The sequence below is a fragment of the Plectrocnemia conspersa genome, unplaced genomic scaffold, assembly GCF_051122295.1.
Source record: "Plectrocnemia conspersa isolate PC_06_02 unplaced genomic scaffold, ASM5112229v1 ptg000006l, whole genome shotgun sequence".
Taxonomy (NCBI): domain Eukaryota; kingdom Metazoa; phylum Arthropoda; class Insecta; order Trichoptera; family Polycentropodidae; genus Plectrocnemia; species Plectrocnemia conspersa.
Genome location: NW_028277170.1, coordinates 23,589,941 through 23,604,689, shown reverse-complemented (window position 1 = coordinate 23,604,689; position 14,749 = coordinate 23,589,941). Strand labels below are relative to the sequence as shown.

Here is a 14,749-nt window from a genome sequence, read left to right as displayed (position 1 = left end):
ATATTTTTAAAATTTCTTATTTTGCCTGTTTTTTAAAAAAAGACCAGATAGTTCCAGTAAACAAATATGATTTTGAAGCTTATGTCGCGCTGCAAATATTTCCACTTTTATTATTTAAAAAAAACTTGAATTATAGTTTTTTACCTGCTATTTAGCGAAACACAAATCCTAATAAAAAAATCCACAATGTAGCTGGATGCGTTTATTATGAAATGGCTGAAGCTGCGCAGACTATTCCATAAATATTTGTCCCTTTTGAAAAATACTAATTCCATTAAAAATTGAGATGTAATACTAAACCTAAAACATGGTAAACGATGGATAAATTTAGCTTGTATTTTATAATTATGTATACCCAAATTACCATCTCAGTTGTTTTTTTAGGTTCGTTGCTGGGATAAAATACAGGCAATCATCAAATCCGAAGAAGGTTTGGGCATTGAGTATGATGAAAACGTAATATGTGACGTGTGTCGTTCACCTGATTCGGAAGAAGGAAACGAAATGGTATTTTGCGACTCGTGCAACATATGCGTTCATCAAGCTTGTTACGGAATAACGGCGATACCTTCAGGTAATTTAGTAACATTAAAATTGCACGTGGATAATATTTAGAAAACGTACTAATTGTTAATTTTATCACAGGACAATGGCTATGCAGTCCCTGCGCAGACGGCGTCCGGCCAGTGTGCGTCTTATGTCCCAATCACGGCGGCGCGATGAAATGTACGCCGTCACGGCACAAATGGGCTCACGTGAGTTGTGTACTTTGGATACCCGAGGTATCCATCGGCTGCGCCGAAAAAATGGAGCCGATTACGAAAATATCAGCAATACCGCCGTCACGATGGTCGTTGATTTGCATTCTATGTCGCGAGCGCACAGGAGCCTGTATCCAGTGCTCCGTCAAGACTTGCAAAACAGCTTACCACGTTACGTGCGCTTTCAAATACGGACTCGAAATGCGTGCCATAATCGAAGACGAAAACGCTGACGACGGAGTCAAACTCAGGTCGTATTGTCAACGCCACAGTGTTAACTCTAAAAAGGATAAAAACACCGGATCCGGTTCGGACGAGGACGAGTCAAAACGTAAACGCAGAAAGGACATGACATCAGAGGAGAAGTCGCAAGCGCGTGCCATTCGATTGCATGAGATCGAAGCAGAGTTCGACAGACACGTCAGCATAAAAGATATCAGCACTCATCTATTAGACGTCGATCAGGACGGAATTCAATACATGTATAACTATTGGAAATTGAAGCGCAAGGCCGGTCACAATCGGCCGCTGCTTCCACCCAAAACGGACGAAACCGATATGCTCATGCACAGGCAAGAGCAAGCCGATATCGACAAGAAGAGAATGTTTGTTCAGTTGAGACAGGACTTGGAGCGGGTTCGTAATTTGTGTTACATGGTGAGCAGACGCGAGAAGCTATCGCGGACGTATTTCAAAATGCGCGAACAGACCTTTCATAAGCAAGTCGCCGTGCTTACTAACGAACAGAGTTTATCTTCCGTCGTGGTCAACGCCGTCGTCGAAGCGAATCATGGTCCTTCAATATACGATCGTTTATATTCGCACGAACGTGCCGTAGATCACACTGAAGATTTTGACTCAATATTGTCGATGATCGGCGGTTCCCGTTCCAAGGAAGACACCGAAAAAGACTTGAACGGGTTGGTGAAACGCACTAAACCCGCCGATAATCCTAGACGTCTGTATTTCAACGGTTCGGCGGGTAGAAGTGCCAGTTTATACAGCGGATTGTCGAGCGGAGCGGAAAGTATTCCCGATAGAGAGATACAGAGACCGCAGACCAAATATTCTAGACCTATTTACTCCACGACTGATGAAGAAGAGGCCGAGCGGCCTCCACAACCGCCAAAAAAGAAAATATCGCCTAAATCGAAAGATCAGAACGCTAAAACAGATAAGAGAAAATCGAGGCACACTCCGGCGTCGCGGACTAAAATTGAAAGTTCGAGCGAAGAAGAACCGGCTAAGAAAGTCGAGCCGATGAGTCGAACTCTGCGTCAGTTGGCGAAGGAAATGGCCGCAAGGCCCGTTTCCGGAACGGAGAGCGACGAGTTGATGATGCCGCGACCTTATAAAAAGCATAAGCTAACCACGAATATATATTCAGACAGCGAAGCCAGCGACAGTAATAAGAACGAAGACGTCAACGAAGATAAATCTTCGAACGCTACTAGCGATTCTCAGCAGCATCCTTTCAGAACCAAAGCTGCCGTCAAAGAATTCAATCCTGTTCCGAAAGGTAACAATAAAAGCTCAGCGCAAGTCAAAAAACAAAAGACCAACGAATCGGAAGACGAGAAGAAACCTAAAGAAGTCGCTAAATCGTCTAAAAATAAGGACTATCCGTCAGATTTGATCGTTCCGCAGAGACAAGCTGCTAAAAAGGCTTCTGAAAATATGCGTTCTACAACTGCTAACATTAAAAATAAGGATCAAAACGAGTCTGTTCCTGAAAATAAACCGCTTCCACCAGTCGAAGACGTTAAACTGAAACCTAAACCAAAGGCAAAGGATAAGCGAAAGGAATCTAAAGACATCTCCCCTAGAGATGCATCTAAGAAAGAATCGAAATCAGGCGCTGGAGGAAACGATGTGTTCGAATTCGAGAAGGATACGGAGAAAGATCCTCAAGATATATTGGCTTACGTTCCGCAGAGACAAGCTGCTAAAAAAGCAGCGGAACATATAAAGAGTGGTCTGACAAAGGCTCCCGAAGTACCAGTCGAAGAACCGGTAAAGAAAACAGCGCCGGAGACCACTAAGTCTCCGAAGAAAGACGACGAAAAGAAGTCTAAAGTAGAAAAATCTTCTTCAAGCTCGTCTTCGTCGAGCAGCAGCAGTACCAGTTCTTCCAGCAGCTCCGAATCCGAAGAAGAGCCGGAGACGGTCAAACCGCCCCCGAAACGAGTTCCGGAGAAAAAGAACGTTGCTAAATCAATATTTTCCCCTCCTAGAAGAACGACTATCGACCTGCCCTTTCTTGACAAGGGATCGAAAGTCGGCTCTTCCTCATCCAGCGACTCGGAAGCCAACAAAGACACCTCATTCGATAAATCGAAATCCAATATATCCTCACCTCGTGGAACACGACAGAAAAAATCAACTCCCCCGGCCGTGGTCGGAAGCAGTAAAAGTGGCATCGGTAACGCTCAACGTAAAGCGGCAGACAAGAAGCTCAAAACGAGCGACGGAGGCGCCGAACCCCCTGCACTGCAACGATCGCCTGTTGAAAGAGAGAAACCACTCAGAGCCGGCGCCGGTTCGGCTGCTAGGGCTTCAGCACGTGCTAGAACCAGAAGTATTACTACAGGGTCTGGAAATATACCTGACCGGAAGGATGCCGGGCAGGGAAAACCAGCTAAAGATAAATCAACCTCTCCCTCCGCCTTCCGTAAAGACACCAAAGAGGATCGCGAGCCCAGTAAACTTCCATTTGCGGAACGGAAAGCGGACAAGAAGTTAAAGCTTTTGAGCGAGCGTTCCGAGAGTCTGTTCTCTCCTCCGAAAAAAGTAGAAGCCGCTATCGTCAGCGATATAAAGAAAGAGGAGAAGCCCGAGAAGGTTATGAAACCCGAAGCGTCGATCGATAGACGAAAAGATAAGCAGAATCAGAAAGAATTGAACAGAAAAGCCGAACATTCGTCTGCAAGTAAAAATACGGATAATTCTGCGATTGAGACCGCTCAGTTCGACAATAAAAAGCGAGATCTTTACGAGCCCAAGAAAGTTTCTAATGTGGAATGTCAAGTTAAAGAAAAAGCTGTCAAAGATAAAGAAAAAGATGTAACGTTCGAAAAGAGCAAGAGGAAATCTCCTATTAAGAGTAGCGTAAAAACGGTGAAAACACCGGAGTTGGAAAATCAAGTCAACGAATCTAAGAGCAGACAGCATGAACCTAAAGAAGATGCCAAACTAATACAGACGCCTTTGAAATCACCCGAGAAACCTATACCCGAAGAGCTTTCGGCCTGTCATGAAGAACAACAAGAAACGGAGAACGTCGACAAGTCGATTAAACCGTCTTTCCTTCAGCCGGCCTATCCTAATCGCTCTATTTTCTCTCCGCCCGCAATCAAAGATACGGGTTGCTCAGAATTTTTTGACTTCGGCAATGACATTCTCGCTGTTGACGAAACTGTGCCCGATGACGGATTTAACATAGCTCAAGGCAGCGACGAAATAATGAAGTCGACGCCGTTGACGTTCTTCAATACGGATCTATTTTTGTTCAAAGAAGACTCAAAAGAAGACAGAGGCGTTCGTGAAACGCTGCATTTGGTCGAAAAACTGCGAATGAAAATGCTCGCAAAAATACCGTCCACGACTGGTAATCAAGATGAAAATGCAGAGAAAAGCATGCCTGCGTTCCCGGAGTGCGACCCGTACGAAAAGAACGATAAGCCCGAAGAAATTAAAGAAGCTGAAAATATTTATGACGATGTAAAAGAGAACAAAGAAGCGGCTGCGAACATACCGTGTAACGATTCCATATATAATCTTAATCAAAAGTCGGAAGCTTCGTATCATAGCGTGGACGAAACGGCGAGTTACAGTTCGCAAGATAGCGCACCGAAGTTCACCGAACCTCAAGTCCAAAATCAGGATAATTATATAATGGAAAAAACAGAGCAAGTTAACCAATTTCACGTTGAAAACATCCTCGATAATAACGCGTCAATGTTACAGAACGAGATAATACCTAAACCGATTTATATACAAGAGCACGAGAAGAGTTTTGAGAATCAGATGCAAATAGATAACATGAATAACGTCATACATCCGCCTTCGATGGATATGCAAGTTATACAACATAAAGAACTGAGTGAACAAAATAAAGAAATCGAAATGGAGCGGCGTAATTCAATGCCGAGTTTTGAAAACGATCATGTTTTACAGCAGCCCGAATGCACTCCCATTTCGTCTCCGTACAATAGCATTCGACAGCAGAAAAATTGGTCTGAAATGGAACTCATTCCTGCGAGGCGATCGTCCACTTCGAGCGCAACTTCCGAAACGTCTGATACGTCTCATAAACAGGAGGAAGTCGAACATACTAAATCGGTTAACGTTCATAATCCCGTGTTGCAGAGTATGAATTATCAAGGTTTTCATCCGTGCTCCGTTAACACTTCTCCATATGCACAGTTCTCGTCGGAAGCCTCTCAGTTCGTCGGCGGACCCGTATCGATGTATCCGCCGGCCACGATCAATTCTGAACTACCTTTACCGCCTGTGCCGCCTCCGCTGTTTCCGACTAATCTCAATTTGTCTTATTCGAGCTCTATGCCTCAGATGTCGAAAATGAACGAGGAGCCGATTATATCGTTCCCGACGACGTGTCTTGCTGCTTTCACTTCGTCGTCTCATAATATGGCATTAACAACGGCGATGATAGCGCCTTTGACGCCGAAACCCGCAAGCGAACATTCGTCCAATCACGAGGAAGAACAAGATATGACGTCGCCTGCCGCTTTCGCCTCGCCCATGACCACTGCAGACGAATTCTCGAACTCGGCTCTGCACACCCCTCAAGTTTTGACGGAATCGTCCAATATAAGTAGCGTATCGCCCATGTCGGGAAAGAAATCTCCGTCCAAACCCACAAGAACGTCCTCGAGATTCGTCCCACAACCGGCCAAATCGCCCAGTAAAAGTCCGAGCAAATCGCCTAAGGGCGATAAAGGAAGCCGTAGAGGAGTTTCTCGTAACAGTCGCGGCGCCGGAAGGGGAAGAGGCCGCCCCAGAGGCAAGAGCACGCAGAGCGTGCGGAGCTATATGCACATGGATATGGGTTATCCTAGTATAGGTAACACAATTCACACAAAATTAGTAGGCACTGTCTACGATCTCAATTTCGACGAAGACATCGCTAACGATAACGTAGGCGATCTCAAATCAATGAGAGAACGCCGCAGATCCACCGACGTGCACGAGAGAAAAAGCGAAAGTTATCACGATTCTTCGCAATCTCCGAAGTTTACTAGTCCGTCGCAGCAACAAATTAACAAGAGAACTTATTCGACGGATATAAAAGAGCTGCGTCCTCCGTCGCCGATATATGTTCTTCCGCCGGCTGTCGAGCCGACCGGTTCGCCCGTCGTTTTGAATACTTCCGTAGAGAACGTCCCGCCTTTCACTAATATCGTACAACCCGTGTTACCCGGGCCGGTCGATAAGCGTACGTATAGCGCGTTTGAACCTTCCAATACGGACGCTTTCAACAATCATCTCTTGGGTGCGTTTGCTAGCGGAACGGCCGATCAAGAATTTGCCGAGATCGACGAAGAGGTAGAGAAAGAGTTACATTCCGCCCTCATCGCTAGCAGTAATAAATCGCAAGAAACCGTCGACGTTCCTACAATGAACATTTCTTCAGTGCAAGTGGAACACGTCGTCGAAGAACCCCCCCGTGTTATTCATGAATTTTCTACGCCGAAAGTTTCCCTCACTGATCCGCGTAATCAGTTAAAAGTCAAAATTAAAGGTCCATTTTTGGACGCTAATTATTCGGCTAGTTGCGTCACTCCGGTCGTACAGCAACCTAGCATACCTATCATGGAGCAGCAGCCAGGCATTCAATCCATTGGTACGCCGAGCGCCGTCGGCTCTTCCGGCACGTCCAACTTGAGAAGGATGAGAAAGAAGGAATTGTTGAGACAGTATTGCACTCAAGACATGAACATGGACGATCCGAGCGTGTGCGTCACGCCGAATCAAGTCACACCACCTGTAGTTCAGACTTTCAGTCGAAACGTAATCACCATCCCTAAAGCGGTCGCTTCCATGACGAGCATACCGACTAGAGAAGATTATAAGGCAGTAGTGGATGCGAACATGGAAAAGAAGAGACGGAAAATGCGACATTTGGACGACGAATCAGACGATATAATGTCGTCCCTTTCTTCTCTTTCGACTCCTTCTCAACTAGCTCTATCGTATAAACGTAGAGGTCGTGTAACAAAACCGCCGCCACCTACGGCCAGTTGCAACGTGCCAATCGCTCCCAAGTTAAAGATTAAATTGGGTAATTACACGTCGGAGCGTACCTTCGACACGACCGTTTCAAAGTACGATTGCCAATTCAGACCGCCTAAGAAACGCCTGACCAACATTCAAGCCAAGCCTAGTGTGGAAGATTTGCGTCGAGAAAGCATGAAGTTCAGACGGATGGTGATGGCCGATTTCGAAGGCGGAGAGAAGGACAAGAAGAAGCGCGGAAAGAGCAAAAAGAGGAAGAAGAAGCGCGATAAGCGCTCGTCTGATATTCACGTCGTCGACAAGCAATCGGAAGATTCTACCAAATTGGTGATACGTTTGCTCAGGAAAGATGAGAGTTCAGAAACTCCTAGCGGCTCCGCCGATAAAGCGATAGCGAATCAATCGTCCGAGGGATTCGTTCCCGCAGCAGGGGGATCCTCGGAAGAAATTTTCGTCAGCGGTTATGATCCGACTGCTCCGGATCCGCTGGCGTTGGACACTCCCGTCGCTGCGCCAGAATCTAAGACGCGCACGACGAAAGTGTCTCCGATCAGATTGAAACTGTCTAGGGGCGCCGGCGGTTCCGGTTACGTCATGAAAGACTCCCCTAGCACGTCAGCCGACGATCCATCGAACATGGATCAGTCCAACGCTGACGTTTTGAACTGTCCGTCGATGTCGCACAATAAGCATTGTGAAGTTAGATGATGTTAACGTGTAAAATAAATTATCTCTGCATTTATCTACTTTCTTTGGGACCCGGACGGAAGATGCCTCTCTCCAAAAGATGCATTTTTGAGATGAATAATTATAAGTCATTTTAAAGAGCTTGAGAAGCTTGACAATGTATTACTAGGTTAACTACAAAATATAAGAATTCTACACGAGTGTTTCTTAGAAGTAATATGTAGTCTGAGAGTTTTTTTTTAATTTCCTAAAAATGTGGAGAGAGGTATTTTTGCACGCAAGTCTCATATAATACACCTAATATGGCACATGAATTTCTCTAGGTGTTATATATCAATATAATATGCGTGTTTGTGAATGAGTATGTTACCTTGCTGTAAAAACTCATCTCTATTCTATAAAAATTTGAAAGGGTTGCTTAAATATACTTTATTTACAAATTTATGATTAGCTTTATATTACTTTAATTTATGAATTGAACTTGTTTTAAAATGATTTTAATTTCCATGAATTAAGATACAGGATTCAACTCCGACGGATATATTCGAAACATAGCGCAGTAATTAATTTGGCATCTAGATTTTTAACACTTGTCATTATACCTATATTTATACTTTATGTATGTAATTACGAGTATATTATTATTCTAATTTAGTCGAAGGAGATTTGGATTAATATAATTTTTAAATGTATATTTATTATATCAGTGATTAGATTATAAGTTTAGTGGTGATCGATGAATTTTTTTCCATGTCACTATTAGTATTTCATATATATATATATATAGAGTTTTTAACATGAAATATTTATTTATTTAGAAGGCATGTACATAAATATGCTATCTGAAAAGAAATTCAGTCGTAAAATACTTTCTTATGCTTTAGTTTTATGAATTCAAACTTTTTTTTTTATTGTATTTATATAATAACATTTATGCCATTCATGATATAATTATTTATTTGTGATTAATGAATGCTCTCATCTATACTAACCATAAATATATGCATATGTATATATATATGTATATATAATATGCATACGCCCAACGTTTTATTGTTACCAAAGGCGTTTTATTTATTTTATTACTTTAAAAGAAAGGAGTGACTTTTATTTACAATTATTGAAGTCCAGCGTCGTTCGTATTAATTGACTGGTTATACTTTATTTTTTATATTATTATTATTATAATATATATTTTTTATTAAATTATATATTTCAAATTAAATGTATTCGTGTCGTTAATTAAATTATTGGCGCATCAGTATTGTAAAACGAACTGAATTTTAAATAGAAATATTCCGTGTATTGTGTCGTAAATAGCGTTTAAGATAGAGTTTATTCCATATGAATTTATTTGTGTATATATTGTTGTTAGTTGCATGTAAACTTTATTTTTTTTTTTTTTTTTGTAAATTATTGTGTATATATGTGTATAAATGTTTTCTCTTTGTATTTCGATTACTTTCTACTTTATACTTTATTTTGATTAACTCATTGATGAATTAAATGATTCTATTAAGTTCTATATATTTTATTTTTATTTTTTATCACATCCAAAAATTATCCTTATATTATTTTTTACGGGCTTGTGTGTTTTTTTCGTTTTATTTTTATGAAATTATAAATATATAATACGTATATAATTGATATATAGTCGAAACGTGATGTTATATGATATACATATATATAAATGTGAAGTATCGCTAAATAGTAAATAAATTATTTTTTTAATAAACGATACTGATATATATTGAGAAAATAAAAAAAACATTCGAAAGTCGGATTAAAAAATACGGCACACGTGTCGACAATCAAAGATTTAAAAATCTGGATAACAAAAATGAAAGTTTTATAGCAGCATACGAGTAAGAAATTATACAGCTAGCAATGGATGTTAGTTATGTATTATATGTGACGTTCCTTTAATTATTGAGACATTTTTTGATTAGGATCAACGTAAAAATTATGATTTTAAATGAATCAAATTGAAACATTATTTGTCTTATTGAAAATATATACATAACTTTATGGTAGATTCAAAAATACAAGATACTTTTTAAATTACAATATAGCAATCTGTGACCAATTCACAAATCTTAGTTTATAGTGAACGTGTTCTTATTAAAGAGCATTTGTAAAATACATATATTTCATAACAGTTTAATTCAGCTTCTTGTTTATCGTTGATTACTGTATATACTCCAAAAAAAATATAGTAAGCGTCAGAGATATTGTCTTAATCAATATCTTAACTTTTAGTAGATGTCAGAATGCAATAGCCGATCAATGTTTACGTAATCTATGAATGTATCTCAATGTCTCTCAGTAATGTTGAAAAAAAATCGCTATATACGTGTGTAGTACATAATCGTTTAAATATAATGAGTTCAATGTTTTGTGACATTAGTTATTTATTAGTTATATATATACAGAGGAAGGTGTTGTACTTTGGGACACTGATTAAAACTTTTCATTATGGTAAAACTGATTGATTGAGTTTAAATATAAATTTAGACATTATACTTTTTAGTTTGATTTAATTATGATTTTCTATTAAAAATAACTTCATCACAAAACGTTCTCTTTGATTTGTCTACATGGCGTTGATTTATTAACTGACAACAAAAATGCACCTTCGTTCAGAATTCGATTTCTATTTTATTCATTTTATAATTAAGAATAATATTTTAAACAATATTCTCGATTATTAAAATTCTGTTCTGCGATCAGTCAGTCGCCCCGATGGGTAATACAGGTATATGTAAGTACACAGGGCAGTACTTTGGTTTTATTTGTTTCATTCAACCCCGCTCTCGGTTTTTATCTGATTTGAGGAAAAAAATAATAGAGATAAATTTAGTGTCGATTATCACAAAATATCAGTCGATTTACTATAATACAGATTTATGAATTAAATTTTAACAGTACTCCTGATCCAACACTTTCTTCTACAAAGAGGTAATTTAATTATAAAGATAAACATCATCCAAATGTGTATTAATTATATTGATTTAATTGTAGCACCGACTTTTAATCAATGATTTATTATAGTAAACTTATTTATATACATACATATACTATTTAAAGAATATATACATAGTATATACAATATAAACATTTAACGAATATTGTATGTTCTTACAATGATATTCGACTATCTTATTGTAAATAATTATTATACGTATATTGATTGAATGTAATGTAATTCTCGTGTATAAAAATATATATGATGTTTCATAAATGTGCACATAGTCACCAGCATAATAAAACCATTTTTTTAGTAATCTAAATAGTGTTTCACTCAATATTTTACTTATTAGACTATTAATATAGTACAGAAAGAACGACAAAAAAAAACAGTTGAAAACTGTCATTGCTGTACACTGATGCTTTCCTCCACTAGCTTGTTGAATTGCTGATTCACATCGCAGTCTCAGACACTGCTGCCTTTCAGAAACTAAGTTGCTCCCCTCACATATTATCAACACAATACATTTAAAACATGAGCTGATATACATTCAAATATCATACACCAATACTATTTTATCATCAATTATCTTTTGCAAATAATTTATATTAAATTCAAATAACTACACAGTGGTTGTTTATTGTATTATTAATAATAAATCAACGCTAATAAACAGCGGCGAAAACAACTGTATAGTGACCACAGATTAAAGAATATAATAGTAGCTAACCAAAGTGTATATAAAAGAGCGACGAGATGGAGCTAAAAAAATATTTTTACCCTTTTGTAATGCTAACATTAAAAATATACTATTGAATTTCAGTACAATTCCTTTTTAAACAATGTAAAATAATTATCTATATAAAAAGATTGATTCAATTGGCAGCACTATAAATCAGACAGATGTCAATAATCATACAGGTTCAAAGTATCAGATGTTAGTTTGCAACAACTTTTTTACGAAATGGATCGCTTAACCACTACTAAATTGTTTTACACAAACAATTCTGTAGGAACTGTATATATAAATTTACGGTAAGATAATGATCAATTTCATCGTCCTACTGAGCGATCAATTCGCAATGTAGTGAGATAATTTAAAGAGAATGGAAGCGTTGAAGATAAGGTAAGGCCTGTGCATCATTGTGGCGTCCGTTCAGCCGAGAATTTTGCTGCTGTAAGTGAAAGTATGGTTGAAGATCCAGAGTTTGGCTTCTAGAACTATAATTAGTTTTAGAACTTTCATTAGCTTAGGTTTGGGTTTGAACAGAAAATTTAAAATGTCTACTCATAATATTTAGCTGATAATTAGTCGTGTTTTCATTGCTGCTCAGTGTTGCTATTTTTAAATTTAGTAAATTTCCAGTCCAAGTCAAAAGCAATAAAATCGTGCCATCGCGGTGAAAACGCTCGATTATCAAGCGTTTATATTACGACTTTTTATGTCAATATTATGAGTGAGAATCGAATAAAGAACATCTAAACCGAATTTTGACCAATAGGAGAGCACAAAAAACAATTATCCCTTCTCAGAAGGCAAAAATTCACGTCAAAAGCAATAAAATCGTGTCGGCGCTGTCGCAGCGGGAACGCTCGTTACCGAGCGTTCCCACTGCGACGGCGCCGACACGATTTTATTGCTTTTGACGTGAATTTTTGCCTTCTGAGAAGTGATAATTGTTTTTGCGCTCTCCTATTGACCAAAATTCGGTTTGAATATACTTTGATCAGCCTTCTTATATATTATAAGTCCATAGTAATGTCGGTAAGGTCTGCTATCATCTTTTTAAAACATAGTGTAATATCGAAATGCAGACAAACTATGGAGCAATATGTGAGATGTCTGTACTTATTCTTCCGCTTATTTTCCCCGGAGAGATGAGTTGGCTTAGTTTGTATTTTGGACTTGACCTAATAAAAGTTCATGACTATAATTAACTTTAGGTTTTTCATTAGGATAGATTTGGGTTTGAATAGCAAATGGACGTTTCGCAACTGTCAAATTGAGTTTCATAGACATTTTAGTGCAGCATATCAGTTAAATTATATTTTCGTTAGTAATATATATCTACTGGTGAAAATGTACTTGGACTTTCTTGGTGAAAATATAACATTACCAAAAATACAAATTCACTGTAATATTTATATAGCAGATGTAAATGATAATGACAAGTATGTAAATATATATGTATATTATTACATATAGAAAAGTTGAAATCATATACTGTTACTAGCACCTGCCAGATAATTTATATTTTCACTGGTGAAAATGTATTCTGATATGATTTTACTAAATTGACATAATTTAAAAAATATTTATAAATCGCTTGTAATCAAAGTCGATATCGTCGGGTAGTTTCTGATTCCCCAGCAGTTTATTTCCGGAGATGATGTAGTAGATCTTATTGTTGAGCAGTTTCATTCCGTTCTTGTACTCGCTGTGCGCTCTCTTCATCTGCGAAACAGAAAAATGGATCTTTAGCATCTAACATATAATAAATAGTATTCAACGAAATTATAAAATGTGACGGCGTCGACGCGAATTTATTGCTTTTGACGTGAATTTTTGCCTTCTGAGAAGTGAGCGCTTTTCTATTGACCAAAATTCGGTTTGAATATATTTTGATCAGTCCTCTTATAATATCTGTAATGAAATCTATCATATTTTAACATAGTGTAATATCGAAATGCCGACAAACTATGGAGCAATATGTGAGATGCGATGTCTGTTTTTACTTATTCTTCCGCTTATTTTTCCCTGAGAAATGAGTTGGCTTAGTTTGTTTTTTAGACTTGATATAATAAAAGTTCTTAAACTATAATTAGTTTTAGAACCTGAATTAGGTTAGGTTTGGGTTTGATCAATAAATGGACGTTTCGCAACTGTCAAATTGAGTTTCATAGACATTTTAGAGTAGCACATTAGCGCCTATCAGTTAAATTATAGTTTTGCTAGTAGAAATATATATCTACTGGTGAAAATGTATTTGGACTTTACTAGTAAAAATATAACTTTATCAAAAATATACATTCACTGTAATATTTAAACATCGGATGTAAATAAATAATGATAAGTATGTAAATATATATATTACTACTTATAGAAAAGTTTAAATCATATAATTTTACTAGCACCTGCCAGATAATTTATATTTTCACTGGTAAAAATATATATCTACGATATGATTTTACTGAAATGATATATTTTAATAACAGATTCGAGACGGTTTTTATAGATTTTATTTTAGGATTAAGTACACGAAATTGAGTGACATTAAATCCAGTTGTCAAATTACTGATAATACAATCTATAAAAACATTAAATTTATATAATTCAGCTGGTGCGGTTGTTGATTTTTGTTATATCTTTGCTTCTTCCTTATGTATTCAATCTTAAAATTCGATCGAATACTTAAATTTACTGCTACTAATTTACATTTATTGAATATTTCCTCTCGTGCCTAATATTTTTTAAATATTCAGAAATAAATAAAGACAACAATAATTTGCAAAGAAATTTTAAAACAAATAGAGCCGCGTCAAAATCTACAATCTGTTCCTTTGAATAATAATGTTTATTGTGAAAGTACTACTTAGAAATTGGGCGATTTTGAAGGCAATGTTCCGCTCCGTATAAAAATGGCTGAAGGAACATATACCTTAAATACATCAGTGCATAGTTCAGATTATTTTTTTTTCCTTTTTTTGTGAACATATTCTTGCTTTGATTTTTACCAGAGTTGTCCCCTCCCCCTTCCCTCTCGGCAGGGGAGAGGAAATACACGAAAATATTTTGAAAATGTTAATAAATTTGAATAGACAAAAGATAAATAACGTGACACCATAGTAACGCCTGCAATAATAATATCGAGTTACATGACAACCATAACAAAAAAAATGTATTGACGATTGAGTACAAGTGTAATACCTTTATTTTAGTTATATAATATAAAAAAAATGATTTGTTATCAAACAAACTTTTTTATTTTTCACACAATGTGAGCTATTTTATCAATCTTTAGGTTGTAAATAGTTTAATACTGCTTGATAGTAAACCGTTATCTAGTAAAATCTT

The 14,749-nt window shown here is 37.3% G+C and overlaps 1 protein-coding gene across 5 annotated transcripts in view; it reads left to right on the top strand.

Moving 5' to 3' along the window:
• The window catches only part of rno (PHD finger protein rhinoceros), a 36,703-nt gene extending 28,815 nt beyond the window's left edge, over window positions 1-7,888 (top strand). For all 5 annotated transcript variants that reach the window (XM_088187918.1, XM_088187920.1, XM_088187919.1 and 2 more), the window contains 2 exons: window positions 385-574; window positions 646-7,888. In XM_088187918.1, the coding sequence (XP_088044044.1) occupies window positions 385-574; window positions 646-7,727 (7,272 nt within the window). In that variant the 3' untranslated portion in view covers window positions 7,728-7,888. The remainder of the gene's footprint in view (window positions 1-384; window positions 575-645) is intronic.
• Window positions 7,889-14,749: the final 6,861 nt, after the last annotated feature.